At 36.3% G+C, this 15,463-nt stretch overlaps 3 protein-coding genes across 3 annotated transcripts; 1 reads left to right on the top strand and 2 right to left on the bottom strand.

Moving 5' to 3' along the window:
* Nucleotides 1–2,211: 2,211 nt before the first annotated feature.
* Nucleotides 2,212–3,777, bottom strand: LOC113359922 (protein MAINTENANCE OF MERISTEMS-like). The gene is made up of 4 exons (XM_026603483.1): nt 3,657–3,777; nt 2,898–3,235; nt 2,530–2,793; nt 2,212–2,448 (listed from the first exon to the last, which is right to left on the bottom strand). Exons 1-4 carry the CDS (start codon nt 3,775–3,777, stop codon nt 2,212–2,214), a joined length of 960 nt encoding a protein of 319 aa, XP_026459268.1.
* A 7,039-nt stretch (nt 3,778–10,816) lies between these two features.
* On the top strand, nt 10,817–12,231 carry LOC113357239 (uncharacterized N-acetyltransferase p20-like). Its single transcript, XM_026600584.1, has one exon. The coding sequence runs from the start codon at nt 11,272–11,274 to the stop codon at nt 11,824–11,826; it is 555 nt and encodes a 184-aa protein (XP_026456369.1). The 5' UTR covers nt 10,817–11,271; the 3' UTR covers nt 11,827–12,231.
* On the bottom strand, nt 12,138–15,063 carry LOC113357238 (30S ribosomal protein S1, chloroplastic-like). Its single transcript, XM_026600583.1, has 8 exons — nt 14,109–15,063; nt 13,854–13,928; nt 13,687–13,758; nt 13,474–13,554; nt 13,293–13,390; nt 12,841–12,966; nt 12,701–12,749; nt 12,138–12,589 (listed from the first exon to the last, which is right to left on the bottom strand). The coding sequence occupies exons 1-8, from the start codon at nt 14,970–14,972 to the stop codon at nt 12,419–12,421; spliced, it is 1,536 nt and encodes a 511-aa protein (XP_026456368.1). The 5' UTR covers nt 14,973–15,063; the 3' UTR covers nt 12,138–12,418.
* Between the last annotated feature and the right edge of the window lie 400 nt (nt 15,064–15,463).

Here is a 15,463-nt window from a genome sequence, read left to right as displayed (position 1 = left end):
ATTTTGTTAACGAGGAAACCGCAAATGCAGAAAAAACCTGTGACCTAGTCCAGATTTGAATGCCACACTGTATTAAGCCGCTACAGACACTAGCCTACTCCAAGTTAACGTCGGACTGGAATGTAGTTGAGCTATAACCACTCTCACACTGATCAAGGTACAGTCGCGTTCCTTACCCCTCTGAATCCCAGCAAGACTCTACGCACTTGATTCTCTTAGTTGATTTCACCCACAACTAAGAGTTGCTACGACCCAAAGTCGAAGACTTGATAAACCAATCTGTCTCACATAGAAAAGTCTACTTAATAGATAAATATGTCTCCCGCAGAAATACCTAGAAGTTTTGTTCCGCCTTTTGATAAATCAAGGTGAACAAGAACCAATTGTTACACCAGATTTATATTCTCGAAGAACATCTTAGTAATATCAATCACTTCACAATAATCTTAATCGTATGGCAGTGAAACAAGATATTGTCGAATCACAAACGATGAGACGAAGATGTTTGTGACTACTTTTTATCTTTCCTATCGGAGATTAAATTTCGAGCAAATCTTAGATAAGATAGTACTCAATCACGATAGAAAACATCAAGATCAGAACACGCAACTACAGAGAAATAGTTGGGTCTGGCTTCACAATCCCAATGAAGTCTTCAAGTCGTTAACCTACAGGGTTTTGGAAAAAACCTAAGGTTAAAGGAGAATCGACTCTAGTCGCAACTATTATCACACAAGAGGTGTGGGGATTAGGTTTCCCAGTTGCTAGAGTTCTCCCTTATATAGTCTTCAAATTAGGGTTTGCAATCAATGTTACCTTGGTAACAAAGCATTCAATATTCACCATTAGATGAAAACCTGATAAGACTCAAGCTAATATCTTTCAACTGTTAGATCGAACTTAGATTGTTACACACAAATGAAAAGTGACTTCATTTAGATATGAGTAACCGTACCTAAACGTATACACCTTGTTGGCTCAACCATAGTTAACCGAAGTTAGCCATATGAACACTTTCATATCAACCTTATTCATCTTAACCGTAACTAGTTCAAATGACTCAAATAAAACTAGTTCTAGAGTTGTTCAATTGTTTATATTCTCATAGAAGTATATAAGACACAATTAAAGCAAAATCGATTTTGATTCACTCGAATCAATTCATGAATATTATATCCATGGTTTGCAAAAGATTGAATTCCTTATTATATAAATGTATTAGTTCATGAACAACCCGATTTTAGAACATAACCTACTCAAGTATGCAAACGGGTACGCATACCTAAGTGGACGGACTAAGTTTGGGTTCGCCAGTATGCGAATGGGTATGCATACCTTCCAAACTCAGTTAAATCCCAGAACTTGAAACTCACGCTAGTACGCATACCGGTATGCATACTAAGTTCCCGGACTTTCATTAACCAACCAGTACGCTTACGGGTATGCATACTATGATTCCCTGACTTGGAATAACTTGCAACAATTAGCATACAAGTACACTTACTGTGATATATCCAATCATGCTTATTTGTTCCAAACTCCCGTTTCAATCATTGAAACATTCTTAGAATTCGACAATAGTTGTCTCACACAAACTATTAGCTTCGAAGCAATTTTCAAGTGAGCGAATGATCAATACGAAACATTCTGAGTCTATATCAAATGACTGTCTCACACAAGTAATGTAAGATGTTACCATGCGATTTTCACATGATCATCTTCTGACTTTCGTCAACAATATAAGATGAACTTGGTAAAACGAAAGCTTACCAACACATATTTCGAGAAATATGTAAGCGAGTTAAACTTAGCTCGAAATATCAAATGTGTATAATCGAAGTCTATATAGTTATACGACTTTTGTCTCAAATAGGAGATAGAGTAGATAGACTTTTGAGTGATAGGTGAGTTCAAGCCTCCACATACCTTTTGTTGATGAAGTTCCACAAGCTCCCCTTAGTAGTTCTTCGTTTTCAATCGATGAACGCCCTGAAGTCTAATGCTCAACTACACTTTCTATCATAATCCGAGACTTAGCTATAAGTAAACTAGAAATCAAGACTTATAGTTTTGGCAAATAAACTTGACAACAAGCTTGAGATAACAACGCTTGCGAGTTCGACCGAGCAGTGCTCTAACAGGAACATGTTCATTACGGCTCTCAACTGTGACTTTGACTATACCACCTTCATACGCATAAAATTGAGCACCCTAATCAACTGTACCGACGGTTACTCCAAAACTCCTAACCTGCTGCCAATACTCCATATCCACATCATATGACACCTTATTTACAAAGTCTGTAGCATCAGGCCAAACATTATCTCCCAACTGATTCTCCACAATCTCCCTATCCGCGTACAAATATTCTTTCTGGGGTGGGTTATTAAAGATATAAAATAAAGGGTGATTTTTCCTCCAACAACGATCTCCCAAATACTGGATAGACTGTACAAAATATATGAATAGGTTAACCATGGAGTGAATAATAATAATAATAGCGGGCACATAAAAGAAAACTCCACTTACCTTTATAAGATGACCAAATCCAACTCTTCTTTTCGAAAGAACTAAATCCATGAGTACACCATCATAATCTAACAATGTCCTGGAAGACGCCCACGGGTGCCATGTTACATTATCTGCAATGAGACCTTCTAGTGCAATGCTAGGGGTAACGATGACAAAAGTGTTTCGTTTTTTTTTTTCTCCAGGCCATATGGTATTTGGATCTGTATCTTTGGGAAGATTGGGAGATGGTCGACATATGCCGAGATATTCATACCCCCAAAACTAATCAGGCATAACAACCAACAAATATAATCAACAAGTGAAAATTTACCGAAACTAAAAAAAATTAAAAAAAATATCAAGAGAGAAATTATAAACAAGTTTACCTCTAATGTCTGGATGGGCCCATTTAACAACTTCATGTTTCTGCTAGAAAAATTTGGAGATATATACAAGTAGGCAAAAGCATAAACACCCCAGTCATAATCTCCAACATCCTTAACATTTTCAAATGAAGCCAACCATCCAACATAAATGTAGTTATTTGCATTAGATAAGAAAAATGTCCCCAAACAATACATAAAAAAAGCCCTAGTCAATCTCTCAATTAGTACCACATTGTTACCCACACTTGACAAGAAGCTTGGTTTAAAGTATTCTTTCAAAAACTTAAGTGTAGTTGCATCACAGGTCCACTGAAATGGTTTTCCGTCTTGTTGTAACTCTGAGAAAAAAATTTCTTTAACATAATCAAATCTATACAACTCGGAGTCATACAATATACATTTACCAACACCAGTTCTAATTCCTGTAAACATTATCTAATCTAACGGCGTAAAACCCATCTCACCAAATTTTATCCCACCAACGTTCAACGAGATAGTCAATCAGGACATGTGAACTTTCCCATACTGCCATGCTCAAAAGACGATCCCATCCGGATTTTGAGATAATACACACAGCTTGAGGACAATGTTCCGTGATATTCTTATAAACAGAAATAACCGAACTAAGAGACGAACGATGTTGAAAAGGTGAATCGCTTGACACAAAATTTATATTATGTGAAGCATGTCGTAAATCATCTACCACACTAGTATATTTTTGTATGTTAGGTATAAAATTCGAAGGTACACGTTCATTACCTTCGCCTTCATAACATTCGCCTTTATAAACGCCATAGTCTACTACCTCATCCGCACTCTCAATCGGCACATCACCACTTGGAGTTGGACGTTTGTTTTTATTAGTTCTTTTGCCATCCATTTTTCTAACTGTGGTTGACATTTCTACAAAACCAGTTCAAGATATCACTCATTCACATCCATATCATTCATATTGTACATATTAAAATTCATGAGAAATGGTAAGAGTCATCACAAGGGTACCATTTTACATGGATATTCAAAACCAAAAATTGTAAGGAACTCATAAACATGCGTTTAAAGATGAATCATTAAATTCACATAGGGGGAAAAGCCGATTTTCTCACCTTATACATATACACTTAAATTCAAATATCAACTATATAATTTTTTATTCAACTTTATATTTTGTTCTTCACTATTATTAGTACATCATAATCGAACAATTTCTTACATGCAATAAATAAATAAATAAACACAATACCCTGAACCTAATATATAACCAGAGTCAATTAGAATCAATCATAGACATCTTAATCAAAGAATTACATATATGTTAAAATAAATAAATAAAATAAAATAAAGCTTATTCAAAGCCAACCCAAATAAATTAGACCAAATTAGAACCCGAATAAGTTCAATCAATCGTTAAAGCCTATTAATCCAACTAATTCACACATGCAACAACCAAAAAAATAAATACCCAAATCGAAAAACCTAAGTTATGACCCGTGTTAGATTATATTGATGAGTTTCAAACATAACTTTTTCAGACGCTTTAATCAACCCGTGTTAGATTAGATTGATTTCCTCACACAATATTGGTATTGGAGTAAAAATCTTTGTAAAAATATTTCGGATTGAACGGAGATATAGGTCTCTGTAATAGAGAAGAAAGAAGAAGCCAGAAGAAGAAAGAAGAATCCAGAAATCGACCGCCAGAAACACCTGGTATAGTGTGGTATAAATTCATGGAAAAAACTAAACAGGTTTATAAAACACGTTTTACACTGAACGTTTTTATAAAAAGCACCTAGCTGAGACACACTTATAAACCACATTCAACAGTGAACGTATTTATTAAAACCACCTACATGAGACGCAGTTATAAACCATGTTTTATACTCCATGTTATTATAAATAGCGTCTAGATCAGACGCAGTTTTAAAAGCCGTTATACGAAATGTAATCATAAAAAAAAGTATAACAGTCAGACAGAATCTTAAATCCCGTCGCATACCAGTCGCAATTTATAATTGCATTTTATACCACACGCTATTATAAAGCACGTTTTGTCCAGACGGAGTTTTTGATCACGTTTCACTAGAAACGCAGATTTAAACTACATTGATGATAGGAATTTGTCTCTCCAGTGCGTCACAGACGAAATTTCCATATAAAAAAGCCATATTTGGGATGGGAATATGGTAATATAGAAACTCATGACTAAAGTTGCTCTAAGTGAGGTATTTTCCTAAAAGCTGGGTTAACAACTCTTTCAGAACCTATTTCAATTGGATGGAAATAATCAATAGATATGGAATTTTGCAAAGGATTAGACAAACCTTGTATCGGATCCTTATCTTTCTTAATTAAACCTAGTGAATTATTTACTTCAAGTATATCGTGGTCCTCTATCGAACTTTTAATTTCATCTTCAACCGAAATCTCAGCATCATTGTAATCAAGCTCAATTGGGTCTTCCACAAAATCAATCAATTTGGTTTCTTTCTCAATCTCAATCTGTTCAACAATCTCGTCATCGGAATCATAATCTTCTCTTAAAAAGTCTAGTTCATTGATGCAACTCGTAATATCTCGGTTTGAGTACGTTACACCTTTTATAATAATAGATATGTCATACCCAATCTTCTCCTTTTGAATAGGATAATGATCATTATAAAGATCCGGAGTTGGAATAGTTATATCATTGTGGCAACGACTTTCCAAAGGTTGCCCATCTTCATCAGAATATTCGTCATCCATAGAAGTTTCAGATTTTTTTTGGTTTTGAGGGAATACTTCTTCCTCATCCTTATATTCACTGAGTTGATCAATGCGATTCCTCGGGATATCCATAGTCCTTTGAATTTATTGAAGTGTACCTTCAGTCTTTTTGTTGTGCTCATCCAGACTATTCAAAAATTGGTGCATTAGATTTTTCAGATTAGAAGAACTAACATTAAAAGCATATATATCCATCCACATTCTGGTTGCGTTCATCCATCTTTTAAATGTGTTGGTCCATGTTTTCTATATATTGATGTATCAGATCTGTCAGACTAGAAGAATAATGATTAAAAGCATAACTATCCACCCATCCTTGTGATTGTTCACTTACATGCCCGTCATAAGGCTGTACATATGTGAGTACCCATAAGGTTCCGTAGGGTGTTGATCGTAACCAAAATATTGGTTTTGGTTATACCCATAGGATGGTTGGTAGTTATCATATGAATGAGATTTAAAACCATATTGATTACCACCGTTGTATGTATAATCTTGTGCTTCGTACATGTTATTTCCGTAAGGAAACATGACGATTCACAAGAAAGATAAAATCAAAACAAAAATCTAAAAAAACAAAAAATAAAAACAATCTAAAAAAATAACAAATCAATTAACAACCGCTCTCTGATGGGATGTCGTAGGCTCAACAAATTAATAAAGATATTTTCCACCAATTAACCAGTAATATAGCGGTAGTATGGATCATTCCCACAGAAAGCTGTGTAATTGATAGGTTATTTGTATCAACAAAATAAAGTAAATAACAAAAAGGGATCAACTTTAAGATAAATATAAAGACAATAATAAGGAAAAGAGATGATCAAGGAAACCTTCGCCATAACCAAGCGTTAACATGATCAGAATACTTATTTATCTTCTGTTAGAACCATTCATCACCAACCGTAGGATAACAGGTACACTTAGCTATCCCCAAAACTCCTTGTATCACCAGATAATAGGTACGCTTAGCCACTAGTATCTATCCAACTAAGCCGCCTTGAGGTACGCTTACAAGGTGTAACTCGATCGAACGCTTTAGGGTTTGTGAATTTAGGTTTGATCCCAGCAGTTAAACTCAGTACGCTCGGTTCACTTACTAGGCTTGTTTCCACACACGATTTCTTTACAGAATCCCTCTGTAAGGTCTCATGTTTTCTACTTGTGTAGGAGATGATCGACAATTACGGATTGCTCAACTCTGTATTAGCAATAGAATGATCAATAGACTAATCTAGTTGTGCACCCAAACCAATCTAAGAATCAATCATAAACCCTAGATATAGTGAAAACAAGCGATGATGATAAAAACTTCGAATAAATTTGTATTACTAATAAAGCTTCACGCTTAGAACATTGAATTCATTCTTAATCAACAAAGGATTTAGCTACTCATATTACAAAGAAGATGAATAATAGTGGTGTCCCCCTAAAGGGGTAAACCCTAGGTTTAGATGTAGAATAAACTCTAGATTGTGATGGATTGAATTATACATCTTCTTTGAAAGGTATAATACCTATTTATATAGGTTTACATTGCTTGGCCTTCAAGTATCCTAGTCGGTTCAGGAAACCGACCTAAAAAGTAGTAACGAAAACCCTAAAAACGGTTCATGGACTTTGGCCTTCATGGTACACGTACCATGTACGAATACCATCCTTTAATAAAATATCCAGGAACTTTTTGGTTTGCAAACCAGTATGCGAACTCTACATTCCACGAAATCATGGTTCACATACCGGTATGCAAACCCTATTGTCTTTGGTATTCGATAAACTTATTTTGTCCATAACGTCTTCGTCCGAACTCGGAATAACCTCATTATTTTTGCATTTTCTTTATAATTGAATTCTCTACAAGATGGTGATGAGAAATACTTAATTTGAATGAGTTAAGCTTGGTCATTGGCCCGTCTATTGATTTTGAGCATCTTTGCTCCGTTTCGTCGTACTTCTTCCACTTCTCTTGGACTTGGGCACTTGGAATACTTCTCTTTTTCTTAGCAATTTTTAGCAATTTTTAGCTCATTTTTGGATGATTCACCTAATAGAGACAAATAAGAGAAAACAAGAGTAATAATACGAAAATATGCAAAAGTAATAACTAAAACAAGTATGGAATGAACACTAAAATCATATGAATTATGCACTTATCAGTCACCCATCCCTAAATTACTCCTGCCCGAGAATGCTTAACTGCAGAGTTTTCTGCCAACTCTGGTACCAACAGTTTTAAAAAGGCCTCGATGTTAGGTAAGTACAATCCATTATTTATTCAATTCGGCAAACCACTGCCGAATATCGGGGTATTACACGGCCAAGTTGCTGGCACGAACGACCATGCATGGATGCTAGCGGGAACAACCAAGTTGTTGGCGCGAACGACCAAGTTGCTGGTGTGGATGGCCAAGCATGGCTGCTGCTGCGGGCGAGCTTAGATGATGTCGTGCACATCATAGGCCTTCTAGCACTGACATCATGAGCCTTCTAGCACTGTCCAAGTTGGCTTAGCAACTTGGTCGGAAAACTTGGTCGTGGCCATGTCCATATATTGCTGGTACTGGTTAGTACCTTGGCCATGCAATGAAATCTGGTGTTGCACCATGCTTACCCAAGATTATAGTGCATATTCGAGGAATTCAGCTGTCGAAGTTCTGCGATTTGAAGTAATTAATGTTCAATACAACTTTGTACTAAACAGTTTGCATCTAACAATACTTTTATCCAAAAATATCATAGAAGCTCATTCTGGATATTTTATAATTCATATTATCAACGTGCTTTGATCAATACATCACAGTCTATATGGCCGTACATAAAATAACGAGAGTTCAACCAAATGAATCTCTATTACAATCACATGCATATATAAAAGAGCTACAAGGTTAATGCAGCCATTAACTGGATAGACATTCTCAATTCTCTTGCGGAATATAATGTAGAAGTACAAATCTATAATTCTGCAGCTGGGCAGGAGCAATTTTACAACTTTCTTCCTTGTCAAAAATCCACCATCAATAATGATAATATCCTAGAAATTCTGTTGCACTTAATTTTCTAAGATGTTAAATTTTGGCCATGTGTCTTGAAATAGCTAGTGCAAAATCAGACGAAACTAGATATGTGAAGGAGAGAGAGCTCAAGAACTTAATCTTCGTGATGGTGCAAAAATACGTAGACTTACAAACATCCCTGGACTGTGTCCTATCTGGAAAAGAGAATTCCCATAAAAGCTTATGCGCCAAGAATTTTGTTTGACATGAAAAACTACAGGAGAGGACCATATCTTATTGTAAGCAATACTATTTGTTAAGCAATGATAGAACCGCCACCGGAACTTAGTTCACCGATAAGTGCTTCATAGAAGAAAAAAAAAACGGGCTAAATGGTTTAGCCGTCGCTAGTTGTTTTGCTTATGGCCAAACAGTTCCGCAATGACCAAATAGGTTCTTATTGTTAAAAAGCAATTTAGCTACCACATTTTTTAACCTTTTTTAATTTTCATCTCTGTTGTTATTTTATTCGTGTTTTGTTATTAACTATAAGATTTCTCAGTAAAAAAAATAACAAAAAAATGTTGATGGGTGGATGATTAACCTGTCAACAATTGATTTTGTTATCTTTCCTTATTCTCCTAGTCCCCTTCCCTTGACATGTGGTAGGAAATAAGAGTTTAGAGGAATTTCTTACTCCAAGGCACATAAATCGTCCCCCTTATATAATAATACATTTCATGAACAAGGATTGTCTAAGGTTTAGTGTATTGGGTAGTTAAGATCCAAGATTCAAGGCTTGCCATCTCACCTTGAATCAAGGACTAAGTTTTATCGTCATTCAAAGTTGAATCAAGAACGCCAAATCATTTGGCGTCAAAATATTAGAGTTGTTAAATTTTACAAATTTAAAGATAATCTGATGGATGAGATTAAAAATGGATAATAATTTGGCGATTTTAATATAAGCGTTAGATTTTAAAATTTTAAGATATGATTTGATCAGCTGGAAACGCCAAATGGCTAGGCATCCCTTTGCATCTTCGAGAGAACAATTTTAAACGCATGTACATTTAGCTTTTCGAAATTTCTGGTACGCCAAGCCATTTGGCATCCGTGTGTTGATTCCATATCATACCCAACCAAAATATTAAAGGCTCGGTGGAATTTACGGAAAAGGCAGCCGTTTTTGCGTTTTTTTTTTGTTTTTAACAAAGGGGTATATTTCATTAAACGAAAGCTCTAGCGAGCAACGGTACCGGACCCCAAAACAAATAAACCCGTTGCCGCAACAGTGACCCATAAACCGACAAGCTTCTACTGAACACTAATTGGAAATCTCTGGAACAAATCCTGAAGGACAACTAGCGTCCATATTGCAGACAACTAAAGAAGCCAGATCGATATATAAGTAACCGATTCTGAAGACAGATCGGAAACAAGTGGAGACAACATCAATGGTTTACAAACTGCAAATGAAAAACACGCCAGCGAAAACTACAAACAACAAGCCAACACACCCAGAGATCTGTTGATCCAAATCAACGACCGAAAACCGTTAAACAAAGAGATCGACGCCGATGACTGTCAAATCTACCGAGAACTTCCAGTAGAAAGCCTAAACCAGTGAAATTATCATGAACCAGCAGAAAAATGACTTGACCCGATCCGATCAGAAAGCTTGACCCGGTACCTAAACCCTACCCGAACCATGTCTGAAACCAGAGCAGATCAAATCTCCATGATTACAAACACCAGCAAAAGGATCATCACAAAAACAGCAGCGCCATCAACAGAACACCACCATCAAAATCAGCAAAATCAATACCCAATCTTTAAATTCAAGGAAAAACTTGAAAGAAAGAGAATCAATTAAGAATCAACATCGATACACCATCTTTAATTAAACAAGTGCTAAAACAAATTTGAAGTAACCGAGAACCACCATCCCCAAAAATGAACAGCATCACCTCTCTCAAATCAAGATGTTAATCGATTGATTTATAGAAAACCATCCACCCAGAACAGAAAAAGAAAAGATGGAAAGCATCTAGATATTTACAGTACCAAGAACAACTCAAATTCGCTCCCGGAAAATTAGATCTGAGCCGGTCTGAGTCAAAAACTATTGAACCTTTTTTCCTCTCTCTTGGCCGCTATTTCTCTTTCCTAAAAAGATAAGGGCGTACTTAACATCATCAACTGTTTTAAAAATAGCCGTTTTTGCGTTGAAAGTTGAATGTTGGGCATATACTACACACCAAGTCTACATGAATTGGTTTTAGAGGAAATACAATTGAAGAAGTATGAACGTCTATTCCAAGATATACCAAACTTGGGATGAACACAATTTCTCGTCCTCTCCTAGTGGACCTACAAGTACTGTGCATCTCTTGCCCATCAAGTGTCCAACTCCAAGTTGTGTCCACCACGCTAGTCAACTATGTCGGCGTTTTATTGACTAACACTGAGATGATGATTATACCACATCTGGACCATGCTTCCGTTTCATATAAAACCATATCTTTAGTTTCACCTAGAAATGAACAATTCCATACGAGATACTACTACACTCATCCTCTCAAGTCCATCAGATTCATAAAAGTAATCGAGAAATGGAAGCAAAGTCAGACAAAGCTGGAAACGGGGAGATGGGAGGACTGGAAATATCTCTCCGGTCATTAGATCTTTCGGATTTAGACGATTTCATGGTATGGATGACGGATGATCGTGTTGCTGATTTCTGTACATGGGAAACATGTAAATCTAAAGAAGATGCATTGGATCATATCAAGGAGAAAATTGTACCACATCCATGGTACAGAGTAATTTGCATTCAGAACAAACCTGTTGGTGCAATTGTGTTTAGACCAATGGAAGGTGAAGATCGATGCAGGGGTGAGATCGGCTTTCACATTGGATCTAAACATTGGGGTAAAGGAATTGCAACGTTGGCTGTGAAGATGTCTTTGGAGATTATATTTAAGACTTGGCCGCTCATAGAGAGAGTTGAAGGTTATGTTGATGTTGAGAACATAGGTTCACAAAGGGTATTAGAGAAAGCTGGTTTTCAAAGAGATGGTATTTTTAGGAAGTTACTAATCATAAAGGGCAAAACCAGGGATTTTATGGTTTATAGCTTTTTATCAACTGATTTCAATCTCGATTGATCGGTTGGTATTTTGTTGGACATGTTTTTTTCTTTATGTTTTTAGGGTGCTGCTGATGTTGTTGCATCTACTGAAGTCAAGTCCATTGAGATTTCCAGGTTCATCGGAGTCATCTCAAGTTCCACTGGAGTCCACTAAAGTTCTTCAAGACCAGACTTAAGCTGCTTAGAGATGGTCATGACAGGAAATATGCAATGCCTATATTGTCTTGTCAGTATTTTCCAGTTATGCTACTAGTGTGAGCTTGTTATGCTATGTGATGCAAAAGATGATGTTGAGTTTTTACTTTCAGAGGTTATACCGTCACCATGTAATACAAAATGGAAACATAAATTGACAAATGGTGTAGGACAGTAATCCTGGAATGTTGATATTACAGGTAAAACAACAACAACAACCTCACCATCTTACAGTGCATAACAAATCATGCATCAGTGCCCACCGAAAATCACCCCAAAAATGGAATAACTGAAAGTAGTCTCGACCATGAATATATGAATCGTCGTTTTGAAAAAGGTACTTCAGTCATTTTTGGATTTTTGAAAATGGTCCCTCGGCATTAACTTGCAACAGTCTCTTCGAATGAAGCAATTCATGATCCACCTTGTTCAAATTTGAACCACATCCAGTTTGAATAAAGTTTTGCTTCGTCATCAAAAGGTAAGGTGTCCTCCGGAAGAGGGTCTAACTTGCGAGTTGCAGAAAAGGCTGGTAATTTTTTCCTGTACTTTTTCGCCATTTCTTCAGCCTCCAAAAATACTTTCTGCCAAATGTAAAGAAGTTGAAGATTAATATACCAACAAAAGCAATCTTATACAACCAGATAAGCGAGAAAAATCAAACTACCAACAACAAGGAAGAATAAACTGGTCACCTCTCTATCTGTCACAAAAAGACCAGGTTCACTTTCGAGGTCCGCAATGCTGCAACCCATACAAAGGTAAGACTTCTTGTAAGTTAATATAATGAGTTATTCATCAAATCTGAGGTTGAACAAAGCAAGTCTTGGCTCACCTGAGCGATATTTTATCCTGAAACATGGACTTCACCACTAACACCTTCACTTTTTCATCAAGTTTAAGCAAGTCACTCACAGAAGTAACTCGTGCGCGAGTGATGTTTGATATATGAAGCAATCCACTGAGAAAAGCATGTGTACATAAATAGACCATTCAGAATAAGACAGAGTTACACTGGAAACTGATGAAGCAAATAGGAAGTTCAAATATCGAAAGCAAACAAAAGTGAGACAGAATATTTGGAAACTCTGAAAGATTCATTTAGGACTATCAACATGATTCCCAGTTCAGGCTATCATTTTTCTCGTTAAGAAGAAACAGTTTTATTTTCTATGATTGTGCTGATGCTATTGCTGCAGGCTTCAGAACTTAGATGTGAAGCTAGGTCCAAGGGAAAATCATAAGCAAAAAGGCTAGAATTTGTCTGAATTTGTCTTAAACAATCACCTTCGATTAGTATCACCAATCCTTACTTGTGCTCCATAAGGAAAGATTTTCCGAACTGTCCCTTCCAGAAGACTTCCTTCTTGCAGGTGCTTCATATCCTGAAAGATTACAAAACAACTAAGACTTGAATATCATTAACAAACCTACAGTAACAAAATTAGTAGATGAATTTCTGACTGACCCATGCTTCTCTCTCACTAAGTATTAAGTCATTATTATCTTCATCTATTCTACTGATGCGAACAAAAACCCGGCGCCCCACCTATACAATCAACAAAGCAGAGGAAACACAACTAAGATATATAGATTTCTTGAAGAAACCAAATCTAAGATAAAAGTAACATACAGAGATAAAAACAATGGAAGAGATCAACTAACTGGTTCTGTAGCCTACATTTTCTTTCAAATCCGTGAAATTGTTAACTCTATTCATCAACTCCGCTTTAGGAAGAAATGCACGCAAACCCTGTGAAAACAAAATTTTCAATAGCATACTCAATTGTAGTTTGACACACAGATAAGCAGGTAAATGTTGATAGGGCTAATCAAGAGAATGAATACCTCTATTCTTGTAAGAAGACCACCTGTATTCCACTCCGTAATTCTAACCTCGATAGGTTCGTTAAGCTGTTTTACCTGCACAAAACCGCAAATATATTTTAACACCTACAACCTCTAAAAGCTCCAACTGCTAGTAGATGTTCTAGTGCATAACCATGCAAGTCTAAGTCTAGAGAGTGGTGGAACACATACATCTAGCAATGTCATGAACTACAGAACTTGACCAAGCATACAAAAAAGAAGCAAGAAGAGAACCTGCCTCACACGATGCCATGCGATTCTTCGAAAAAACCTTCTAGTAGACAGCAAAGGCCGCCCACTAAGTGTCCGCCCTAAAACTTCAGCGAAAAGAACTGTTCCAGTCTCCACAATAGGTCTACCAGGAATATGATGCACTTCACTAACTGCCTCTTCATCATAAACTATACCCATCTTCCCTTTAACCATAAACTCCTCAGCATCTTTCCCCAAATCACACAAAAGGTAAGGAAACTCTTGATCATATAAAGGAAGTACTTCTTTTGTTAACATTGTACCTAAAAGATCTGCTCCAATATTCACATCAAGTTTGTTTCCATTTCCCGAAACTACAACTCCCACAACAAAATCACCTGGTTTGGGGTCATAATACTCAATACTCACCTCCTTCAACTCGTCTTTCTTTACCTCCTCCGTTGGTTCTTCTTTATGAACCCTCTCTTTGAAAAACTCTACTTCTCCATCTTCTTTGGATTTGAAAAACTTCAAAAATGGAGCTAAAGCTATATGATTCACAGGTTCAGGAACTACTTCTTCAGTATCGGAGTCCTTTGTGGGCAAAGGTAAGGGCTTTTCTCTCAATTCAAATTCCTCTTTTTCTTCCAATTTCTGGGTTTCTGAAAATTGTGTAGTTGATAATTCTTCTAACCCATTACTAGGTGAGCAAAATAAAACACGGGTTCTTCTTGAAACCATGGAATTTGTTAAGAAAAGTAGTTTCTGAGGTGAAAAGAAGTTTGGGTTTTTCAAAAGGAGACATTTTTTTGAAGCAGGTAAGGTTAGAGAGAAACTATTAGATTTGAATGAAGTGAAGAATGACTTACTGTGATGATGGTGGTGATGAAGATGAAGGAGTGGCATCTTATCCTGCGTACCTCATGGAAGGAACCTATCTTTGTCTGTTTGGATTGAATTTTGAGTACTCTGATAGTTGTCTGGTTATTCCTTCCCGGTTCTTCTATCCGAATGTTTCATTTTTTGGGTATTTAGGATTTGCATCCCCTATAAAATTAGAAATTTAGGGTTTACCCCCTATCCCGTCCACAAACCGTCAAGTTTCACATTAAGCATGAACCCCTTGAACTTGGGTGTACCATCTTTAACAATTTCCATCAAAATGAACGTCTGGATATCAGAAGCACAAGTCGGAATCGAAGATATTTTGCTTTATAAAAGGTGGATTTTTTTGTTTCTAGAAATCAAAAACAAGTATATATTATTATATCTTAAAGAAATCATTTCAAAAAACTGGAAGGAATCCTAACAGTAAGTTGGGCTTCTACCTCTTTCTGAATAACAATACCTAATCTGTGGAAAAAAAAATTACATTTCTTAGCATTAACATTGAACCT

This window comes from Papaver somniferum, chromosome 3, assembly GCF_003573695.1.
Source record: "Papaver somniferum cultivar HN1 chromosome 3, ASM357369v1, whole genome shotgun sequence".
Taxonomy (NCBI): Eukaryota; Viridiplantae; Streptophyta; class Magnoliopsida; order Ranunculales; family Papaveraceae; genus Papaver; species Papaver somniferum.
Note: the sequence above shows the minus strand (reverse complement) of the source record. Positions and strands in the feature narration are given on the sequence as shown.